Below are 11,868 nucleotides of genomic sequence, written 5' to 3'. Positions count from 1 at the left end.
TCCCACGATTATCAAAATCTAAGAATTTAGAAACAATAAAGTTATACTTCAAATGAAGGAACTGTATCTTAATTTGAAAACAAAAAATACCAGAACCTCCCTAGCTAGCCAGACTTTTAACTAAATTAAACAGAAATTTAAAAGTCATTGTTCTTCCCAATGTAACCAAAAACTTATATCAACAAAGAAATATGTTTTTTGGTGTTAGAATTTTGAAGTTTTCAGAAGATTGATCCCACTTAACCAAAAGAAATTCAGAAATTTATAATATAATTTCTGGGACAAAGTAATTGGAACATTACGAAATACAGTTTGAAAAGTATTTGATGGTGATGTCATAAAAAGTTGAAACTATCATGAATTGGCAACTTTGGATAGATAATATTTTTATCTTGGACATTGAAAGTTGAATATACATTAACTGGAACCAATAAATCAATCCAATCATGTCCCAAGTCATATACTTTATGGAATCGTTAATATTGAGCAATTTACATCAATGTATAATTATATAATAACTTCAAAATATTTGTTTTCAAAAATTTAAGGTTTTGATTGATTTATTCAATTTAACTTCTAATTTTCTTATGAAAATTTTTATAATTAAGCTAGGTAAGGCTGCATAAAAAATGTTCTGAAATTAAATTTCATTAAGGTCGTTATTTGACTAATTGTAATAAGTATTAAAAAAGTTGCATAGTTTAATTAATATAAAATAACTAAAATAACTTAATGAATATGATCCAAAGGGGTATAATGATTTTTATAAGATAACTTCCTTATATCGATACTATCCAAAAATGTTTTTGTTCAATTCCGCAAGGAAGTACCTTCAAGTAGTAAAAATATTCCAATATATGAGGAGGAGGGGTGGTAATAAAGTAATAAATAGTTTGGGCCTCTGAAAATATGGTTGGATACTCTCCCTCCTTGGATTTGCCAGTGTCCCGGGGTAGTGTGGGGCCTTTTAAAACCAGCGTCAATTAATCCGATACATCTGATGAACCTCTATAACACCACAATTTTGTAACAAAGCTCCGGGTTCGCCAGGGTCGCAGGGTAGTGTAGGAAAGTTACATGAAGCTGTAACAAATATATTGCATACAACCCTTATCCTAGCTCACTTTGATTCAAGGAAGAAATTAACAATAGTGACAAAATAATTGATAATATTAACAACTATTTGTGTGTTTGCTTCTGCTTGAGAATAATATAGAAACTGCAACACTTGCTTCCAGTCAGCACTGAACACATTAATATCTGAGTATATATTTGTTATTTTATTAATTTGTTATAAATTATATTGTATGTCTTACTTTTTTTAGAAGAGCTTCTCTCATTTCAATTACCCAAAGCAAATCATAATTACCCATAAATCTATGGACAATTGTTCTTGTAAGTTTTGAAGAGTCAAACTTTGAACGTTTCACTGAACTTCCCTCGGTATATTTAAAAAAAAAAAAAAACTTTTGGATTTATTGGGCCATTAGGTGTGTCAAGTTTTATTTTGACAAGTCATACGACTAAATGTGCTTAAAAGAAAAAAGGTAAGATTTATAAAACAATTACTATATTTCATCAATTGTAATTAAGCAAATTACTCATGAAATAGTAAGACAAGAAATATAAAAGAAACTTATGCATATATTTCGGATAATATTTTTTATATATTCAACTTTGCATCAAGCCTCTTGTTGTGTGCAATGTACAAGTTAAATAAAAATCTTTTCATTTTAAAAATTATAATTTTACAAGGTAGCTAAATATATAAATTAATTATCCCAGCATGGCATTGAATTTCAAAATTTTATCAGGAAAGTTCCAAAATTACATCATTTATGTGTATTTATTAAATAGATAAATTAATACAATTTCAAATTTAACACTTTCAGTTACATATATTTACAGCTCTCTTTCTATGTACTCGTAAAACATCGGATATTATTCCAAGTGCAGGTTACAATATATTCCAAATCCAAGATGTTAATAACAATTGCACCATATGGATAGGTTGTGCCGGACACATTAATTGTTAATATAACTATTTACTGGGCCCATCCAACATCAAATTACTCAATTATTGTGAGATCAGTGTCTCAAAATTAATTGATCATTCGGAAAGGTTGATTTTTTTATACTAATTTGATATGGCATAATCTACGTATAAGTCAAAAATAAATCAAAATAAAAATATAAAAAAATTCGATTTATGGACAAAAATAATACTTGATATGGAAATTTATGTGCAATTGACTTACAGATTGTTAGCTTTCCTTTGATATTTTTCGACTAAAAAAGAGGTAATTATATCGGAATTATTATTTGTTAAAAATAAAATATATTTAAAAAAAAAAACCTTTTCCATGACTTGTTGCAAAAAAATCTATACTGCTGAGATTTCAAAATATTTTTTGTGGTTGCAAAAGTCTCAGAAGTTCTTACAATTCTTATTTTGTCCGTCCAAAAAGTATTTTAAGTAATTAATGTATGACCAGGTTTCTTTAACACATTTGATATATTTTTTGATATATAAATGGACACTCACAGTATCGTGAGTGTTACAATCAGATATTACTGCAAAGTTAACATGTTTTAAGCTGGTGTTTTGCTTGAAATATCCAACGAATGAGTGAAGTGTTACCATTTTAATTGTTCCAGTGAAAACTTTGCACCTCGTACTGAACAACGAAAAAAAGATTCTCAGAAAAGTCACAAACCTCTACCATTTTTCTATCTTCTTAATCTTTCTTCACCCTTTTAAAGCTTGAGGATTGCATTTTGGTTATAAAAGCATGCAGTTAATATTTTTGAATACTTTTTGTAAAATCTTTGACGAAATCTCGATTAGATTTCACTAATGTTTCCAGTTGTGACCTAACTGTATGTATCCATCTTCGATAAGTTATTACATTAATCATATTTTCCTCCAAAATCTGTGACAATATTTTTTAAATTTTAATTTCGTCACGACACATTCCACATTGACGGAGACAGCATTCTATAAAAGGAGATGGTATTGCAGAATAATAAGGAAATCATCGAGTGATTGAAGTCTAACATTATTATATTTTGAACTTTCCATCCAACATAGTTTATTGAAATTAGCTCCATGGAGCATGATCTTCATATTTTCGTGAACTATGCAAACGCATACAGAATGTGTCCCGGAACTTCCGATGAGTCACTTGGAGTAATATGTATCTCCACCAATTCATCCAAATGAGCTATTATTAAAAATGTATAAGATGTGAGATGTTAAAGTGTCGATTTATGTATTTAATATTACCTTTATTAATATGATAAAATTATTTACACTTAAGTCAAAATAAATACACACCAAAATCAAGATACAAGTATGTTTGTCAAAATAAAATTTTGATCTATGTCTGGACCATAACAACACTGAAATTAAATTCAGTGTTCCTTGCTAGAAGGAAAATCCTGCTAATTTGTATTGGTAAGACCGGGAACTGATGTGTTGACGTCATAGTTAACAGCCCTTAATTTTGACAGCAAAATATTTAGAATCCTTCTTTTCTTAATTCTACGATCCTTACATCCGCCTGTAAAGTTGTATCTTCTTTGTTTTTACGGACTATCAGTCAGCAAATTCTATTGTATACCTATAAAAAATAAAATGGTATGTGTATTGTTAATTAAATCCATTAAGTTAAGAATTATTTATTTGTTTTTTAATGATTGAAGGATGTGCGGGTATTTTCTAAAAGCGATTTTGATGTAAACACATGGATCAATGATTCCTTATCCCAAGAAGGCGGTGGCGTCGACTCCGCTACAGACAAATCAGCCTCCACGTTGGTCATGAAGGTTAAATTACTTATCGTTAAATTGAACGGAAATCTTGAAGCAGAGTCTGGATTTCGCATTGTAAGTCTTCCCCGTGCTCTTCTTCGAGAGAAAAATGTTTTCAATGAACACGCTGAAAAAATTTATATTAAATTTGTAAAGGACTTGGATCCTTAGAAATATTTTAGGAGTTTGCTGTTTTCTAGCATTTGGAGCCATATCTGTCCGATGATAACATTGATCTCTCTTGATCGTATCAGGTAAAATTACAATAATGAGAGCTTAATTTTTTAATTAATAATTAATTTATAGGAATTTATTTTTCCCTATTATGATTCCATTTCTCCCAAGATGTACCTCCAGTTATTTTTTTTTTTTATTATTATTATTAATCTGCAACCTGTGAATGTTACATGGAAGAGATCCTTAAAATAAGTTATCTGCCTAAAAATGCGATCAAGCAATTTTGTTACATACATTGGTTATTTACTTGATATTCTTAAGGATCTACGCCATCCTCTATCTGAACGCCTTGATTCTTTGATGATACTATTGAAAGTTCCTTACCAGGAACTATCTTAAGTTTCTAACAAGCATTCCTAAAAACTGGTAACATTTATGCTAAGTGTTCGAGGCTTATAATGAAATTGTTATCCGTCTAATTTTAGTTCTTTTGTTTGTGTTGATTTTATGTTATCTATTTTCAATTAATTAAATAAGTGACAAAAATAGATAGATTACTTTATGATGACTTATGTCGTCATTGTCTTGATTACCTGAGATTTGAATTATTATAAAATAATCCTGATCAATCAATCGAAGTTGATTTTGAATTCAATATTTATCATACTTGTAGGTATATTAACATTAAATATATATCCATAGTCAACCTAAGATTATAAATATTATTGGATTTCATGGATTTTGTCATATTTTGGAAATAAAAAAAATACTCACCAATTTCCGTCCACTAATTTCTGTATTCAATTCACACCACATATAACATAAGACCAAAGTAATTACATTTCAAAATTAGAGAGTGTATGAAGTAAAAATTAAGTCAAGACTATATTATGTTGTAATGAATTTGATGAGTCCCTAATTGTCTTTTATGACAGAAAAACTTAGCTAACTACCCTCCCTTACAAAAATCCTACAAAAGATCCGAAAATAGTCTACTGCTGATTGCTTTTGAGCCCAAAGCCAAAACTATCATTTGTATTAATTTTTTTAAAGTGAGATCAATAATAATGTCGATAATGATTTATAAAAGATAAAGGAGTGAAAAAAGCTGGGAAAATGACATTAATAGAATATATTTTATTAAAGAATATTAGATTGGAATAGATGAGAGCAGGGATTTCTACCTTTTAGTATATTTGGCCACATTGCCACTTGAAATATTTTAATGGGCCCCAGAGCCTATTAAATTAAATTACATGAAAAATGGGTTCTTAAAACAAAACTATTAATACATATTTAATACTAATTCAGGCTAAAAAAAAGGCCAATCTAGAAAGCCTGGTCAGTGGCGTCCGTTGGACTATATTTTTGGGGCTTGGTTAAATGATAGTTTTGAATTAATTTTCTTCTCCGCTGCAAAATTTTATCGAATGACATTTTTTAGAAAATAAATCCTTAAAAAAATATGTTTTCTCACTAAAAAAAAGTTTAACCTGGTAGGGAGAGGGATCTCTTTTGAATACAATATTAAATCTAATATTATTTTAATAGGATGAGTTTACAATATTAATGTTTTGTGATCCAGTCTGTCCGTGGGGGATATTTCTTGTAGGAACTATAAAACAATCAAGAAGTTAACCTACCAGAAGAGGTATTTCATAACTTCAATATTACTGATAATTATTAATGTAAATCGTAAGCATTTTTTAGCTGGCTCGGGTTTTTGTCCGAATTGGTAATCTGAAGAGTATATTTTCATTTCCTTAGATATTGTCTTTTTTATTTAATTCCTGAATAGTTAAATTCCTTTTTTAAATCGATTCAGGTATTTTTTAAACCTGAATTGAACATTCGTGTGTGCTCATAAAAGACGAAGTGTAACCTTGAAGATTTGTTGGGGAGTTATAATTGTAAGTCCTTATTGGACTCAGAGGGGAATTGAACATCACCATCTGAGTAATTTGTGCCCATGTCCTTGTTTATTTCCTTCTTCTTCTCCTCCCTCGTCACAGGTGAAGGTAGCTCATCTCCACCAAAACATTCTTCAAACTTGTAATATATTCTTATAGTTCCTTATTTTTGGACTTCTTCCCTTGACCTTGTTCTATCCTTCACTCCCCATCTATACATATCTATTATCTTCGGTACTCTAATACTAAAGTACTCCACTAGGGGTAACATACATATATATGCAACATCCCCCTTTTTTACATTTACAATTTTTTTTTTAAATACAAATATACAAGGGTCCATCTTTTCTCCATTCTAAACTCCACCTTTCGTACTTGTGTCAGAGTTCTGACATATACTTGCTTTCCTAGTCTACCGCTCACCTTTCTCCCATTTCTCTTTTCGATTTATCCCTATTTATTTATTTGTTTAATTTGAAATCTTAAGAAGAGATTTTCTTTGACTTACCAGTGGTCATTGTTATTTATTTCATCACTTCCTTTTCATCTATTTTCTATTATATTCCCCACTTGAGCCATCATTCGTATGTTCTCATTTGATGCAGATCTGGGACAGAGTTATAATGCTAGGTCGTTGTTGGACTAAGAGTAGAATTCACAATTGATATTGGAGAAATTCATCCATCGGCTTTTGTTTATTTCCTTCTCCTCCTTTACAAAGCTGATTGTAGCTGATCTAATAAAACTTCATAATAGCAAATCTGCTTTTCTTCAAACATGTCTTCTAATTGTGAGGGTTACTATTTCATTTTGAGGATCTTCTTTTTAACATGCCCGAAATACGATACTATGCTGCTTTATCAAATTGCCCGGACTTTTGGTGATTGCTATATCCGTGTCCTGAATTAATCCCATTTTTCGACGTCTACTGCTGACAGGGGAATCTCTTTATACTATGACAGTCACCACACTTTTAATCTTGTAAAGAAGGCTGGGGAGTACCCTACGTCCTTCATGTTCTCCTTAATACTCACTTAGGCTTCGGGCAAATCATAATTCCTTTGCCCTTTCGCTTTCGTGGGGACAAAAAAAAAAATCTATTGTTTATTAACTGGAATAGTCTCATCTTTTAATAAAGTAACCTAGTATTTTAAAATATTCACCCTAAAGGAATCCAGGGTCATTTATAATCACGTATACATCGTACACTTTATTAACGTATTTATTGTATATTTAAAGTTTTCTTGAATAAAAAATTAATTCATAAATAAAAATAAGTAGAATTCTAGCTATCAAATTTCATAAGTTTCCATTTTTGAAAGTATTTTCCACAGCTGATGCATAAATATTAAAAAAAAATTTATTCAAATTAAATTAAAGATTCTGAAGAAAAATGTAACATAATTTGTTACAAAAAGTTTGTCTCTTTCAACATCCCTCTCTCTGTCTATTTTCTTCTAACCTTAATTCTTTGTTTCTACCCTTTGTTAATATATTCACAATGTAAATCTATTTACATAAATAATTAAGTAACAATATTGACTATTTTTGGGGCTAATCCTCCAAATTTTTGACTAACATTTAATTTGTAATATAGGTACTTTCATTTTCCCCTATAAATTATGAGAGGTCAATCTTACTAAACAAAAATTCCTTTTTTCTAGATTGCGAGAGGTCGACCTTTGCTTCTTTAAAGATAAATGCATTTAATTGCAGATTTGAACAACTATGAGCCTTTCAACGAGAATACCCCTTAAGCTCTCCCCACCAATACTTCGTTAACTTGAGTCGGTGCTTCTCTTTAGTAATTGAATCAGAGTTCATGGACACCATTGGGGTTCTGGTCGAGAACAATCAAATAAGCCCAACGAAAAAATTTCACGTTTAACTGTGAGGTCTTGGCAGTTAAAGATACTTTAGATGGTCAGTAGAGGTTCTCCATTTTATGGTTTTCTGTGACCATTGGTTGTTAACGACTGCTTTGGAATCGTTGAAACCCATCTTGAATTGCAATAGAACACAAAGCCTTTTCCATTATTGCCAAGTTCATTGCAGTATTATGTCCAAGCCTGGACAGTCAAGCTTCTTTGGTGATACATTACATGGACTCATAGATCAGCTGCTACATCCTTGGCTCCCTGCACTTTTGCCGTCAAAGTTACAAAATAGATCTTACGCAGTAATTATCGATATGTTATATAGTAGAGAACTTGCCTCCTTTTAATGACGTGATTCAAGTTGAAGAGGTAATCGATCCCGGGTGCCTTCAGTTTTAGTCAAGGCATTTAACAACCATTAAATTTTAGAGTGCATATTGTTGATACACAATAATAATAAAATATGAAATACTAATGACGTATAAAGAGAGAAGAGGGAATACTTTCTAATTATTTTTTTAGTTAGAAAAATAAAACCGTCTTCTAGAACAGACTTATATGTTCGAAATGTGATAAAAAAAGGGAATCCTTAAAATATCATAGAGGCCTCTAAGGTCAACCCAACAATTAATACATCAGAGTAAGGTAAGAAGAAGGTGCTGTGAGCAAGGCAATCCCAAAGTCTGGAAGAGGTCCCTTAGAGGAATTGAGAAGCCACTCCTGTCTTAACAATGATAGTTTGGAAGTACTTAAGAGATAAATAGTAATTGTTATTGTTGACTTAAGAATTATTTAGGCTGAATGTTAGTAAATATCTTAGTTTGCACATTTTTTTAAAGGAGATTATATGGTTCAGAGCAGAAAAAAAGAAGGGAGAACAGGACAAAGGATTTTCGATCATAATATGTTCAATTGTATATAAAAAAAATTGTATTCATTTAAACTTCTTAATATCCCAGGAAACGCAGGTCCACCTACGCTAGTTTGTGATGAAAATCATATGTATTTTTTAGCTCGTTCTTTTTCTTGGGGTTACCAAACTCCAAGAAGTAATATTTTGGAGCATGAGTTCCCATCACACAAAGACTGAATCTTGTATCCGCCGTTAGATGTTCAACTATGAGCTTCTAACTTTATTGTTATATATAATAAATCATAATTACACAACATACAAAAATCTTCAAAAGTTCCTCCTCCATTGATCTGTCTACATAAGAGATACAAGTAGTGGTATTGAAGATTTGTCACGAAATTATCATTTTCAGTCCTTCTTGGAGTCAGAGTAAAGTCGAAGATCGACTTTGGAGTAGCTTGTTAGGGTTACCAAGTTGATTGTCGGAGGGATTGTGCTGGAAGGGTAGAAAATTTAATATTTCAACAAATTTAAATTGGATTTTTTAATTTTCAAAAATATTTATAAATATATATACAATCCTCCAAACTTCTTTGATTATATTATTGAATGGTGATGTAATTATTTTTAAAAAAGCTTTTTTGATACTTGAAAATAAAAAAACGTCTCGCAATAATTTGTTGTACAAAAATTATCGGTTTCCCCCTATGTCTATAGTGCTACAAGTTAGTATGTCTTATTGAATGGTGAATCCAGATATTATCTTTCTTCTTTACTATACCAATTTTAAATAAACATACAGCGTTATCATTCGAACTTAATTTAAAGTCAATAATGGAGAGCAAATTATTTTTGCAGATTAAATCTTATTTATCTACAGTGATTGAAATTGGCACGTTAACAGCATGTAAATTAAAACATTATCAGTTTTCAGTGTCCCATACCTCCAAACAGATAAGAAGAAATGAAGTATATAAAAAGTTTCTATACTCTACTAACATTAGACTCGTATTCCATCAACATAATGAAGTTATTCTTTGCCTTTTTTTTTTTTTATCTATTGCATTCTTGGTAAGTGATTTATAAATAAATATCCTGAGCTATCACGCAATACATTCCCTTTCAGCAATCATCTTCAGCTGAATATGAAGGTAAAAGCTAACAGAAACTTTTATGTATTTTTAATACTTTCTGCTACGTATGTGTTATAGATATTTGTGGAATTGAAAATAAGAAACTCTCCTCGAGAATCATTGGTGGACAAGAAGCTGAACCCAATCAATTTCCATGGGTCGTTGCTATCGAAATTAAAAATATATGGAGTCTGAACTCTGTACAGGATCCATTGTGAATAAGCAATATATTCTAACTGCAGCCCATTGTGTGCATACATTTAATAGATTCGGTATCACTGCTGGAGTTCATGATTACACCGAGGATGAGCCTCATCAGCAAATAATGTATTCTAATGAGCATATTATTCACCCAGGTTTTAGCAATGATGATTTCGGATCTCATAGTGACATTGCTTTAATCAAACTGAAGGAAGAGTTAGAGTTTAATGGTAATTTTCTTAATTAATTTCATGGGAAAAATAATGACATTAATTTCAGAATATGTTCGACCCATTTGCTTGCCAAAGTACTCCGATGTGGGAAAAACTTTTGCTGATGAAAATGTCACGTCCACAGGCTGGGGATTTATCAGAGGATTCCCAAATCCTATTATGGTACCCGAATTACACTATGTCAATGGATTGAGGGTGATCAGAAATGATGTTTGTGCTCAAACATATGGTTCAAAGATCAATGAAAATTCTATTTGCATCGATTCTTCTGATCATAAGGGTGTTTTATGCATTCGATATTATAAAAAGCTTAAAATTCTTAGGGAGATAGCGGAGGTCCAATGAATTATGAAATTGAAGATGGAAAATACATGCAAATCGGTGTTGCAAGCTTTGTTGGAGGAAACACTTGCGATGATGGAAAGCCTCAAGGATTTGCTCGAGTCACTTCTTTCTTGGAATGGATTGAGGAGAACACAGGAAGGAAAATTGAAGCTTAAGGCATTGAAAAATCCTTCAAATATATTTTAAATGACTTATTATACAATATCTCGAGCTTGGTAATAAAAAAATGTCATTTCACAATAACTGTACGATAAATAATAAAACAGTTCAAAAGTCAAAATACTTACTTGCTAATCTTTCATATCTGGGAACAATAGTTAAATCAAGGAAACATGAAACAAACTTCATTGACCTAAATATATTATACGTAATTTATTTAAACGCCTATTATCCTCAATAAAAATAGATATTGGCTGTCAACACAAAAATAAACAAAAAAGTATTTTTCAAATATGATTATGGAATACATATGTTTATTTAAATATTTATATTTTTTTGGGGAGGGGGCTAAGTTTTCGTAATTTTTTTACAAATGAAAATCAAGAAAAATTTTAAATTGTAAATTTTTTCGAAAGAAAATTAATTCAAATATTATTTTTTTACAACTTTATAAAAAAAATCAACAATTCATAGCTATTCTCAAAAAGTTATATATATTGGAATTAAATTTCAAAAAATTGCAGCTTTTGACAAAAATGTCAAAACAATGTTTTGATTACCAAAAGTGTAAAGGTGAATGAAGAAAATAAATGGAAAATCAATAGAAAAATGAACTTTTTTTCTACAAAGTTCGTATATTGAATTTAAGTTTGACATTTAGAAAAATTAAATAAAATAATATTTTTGATAAATAAATATTCAGGCGTTTCATGGTAATAAATGATAAAAATTTCAATGTGTTGTCTAAAATAGGAGACAAACAAATCAGAATGTGAACAATGTTTGAAAAATTGCAACGGTAAATACTAATTATTACGGTTTTTCAAAATTAAATTTAAAAAAATATCAAAATGAAATTAGAAACTTTTTGATGAATAGATACCTTGCACAACGTAAAGAAAAATAACCATAAGGACAAAAATTTGATAAATTTTGGTTGGTTCGTTATTTATCAGATTTCTTGAATTATTTTCTACTTTTAGTTCATTTTTTAAAACACAATGAAATAATAATATATATATATATATTAAATATGCGTAATTATGATTTTTTCAAGTAATTTTTTTGGGTTTTTTTCCTTCCCACTGAACCAATTCTAATAACAAAGAGGATTTTTGTAAAAATTTGCATTATGAGTCAAAGAAGCGATCCTTGCATGAAGAATCA

The 11,868-nt window shown here is 30.1% G+C and overlaps 1 protein-coding gene across 1 annotated transcript; it reads left to right on the top strand.

Moving 5' to 3' along the window:
• The first annotated feature begins 3,157 nt into the window (after positions 1-3,157).
• Positions 3,158-10,824, top strand: LOC121131585 (brachyurin-like). The gene is given in 8 exon segments (XM_071893986.1): positions 3,158-3,190; positions 3,706-3,888; positions 9,585-9,701; positions 9,757-9,781; positions 9,842-9,943; positions 9,946-10,194; positions 10,244-10,479; positions 10,521-10,824. Coding segments are annotated over 8 exon segments (1,122 nt in total). The 3' UTR covers positions 10,698-10,824.
• Positions 10,825-11,868: the final 1,044 nt, after the last annotated feature.

This window comes from Lepeophtheirus salmonis, unplaced genomic scaffold, assembly GCF_016086655.4.
Source record: "Lepeophtheirus salmonis unplaced genomic scaffold, UVic_Lsal_1.4 unplaced_contig_8723_pilon, whole genome shotgun sequence".
Taxonomy (NCBI): domain Eukaryota; kingdom Metazoa; phylum Arthropoda; class Copepoda; order Siphonostomatoida; family Caligidae; genus Lepeophtheirus; species Lepeophtheirus salmonis.
Note: the sequence above shows the minus strand (reverse complement) of the source record. Positions and strands in the feature narration are given on the sequence as shown.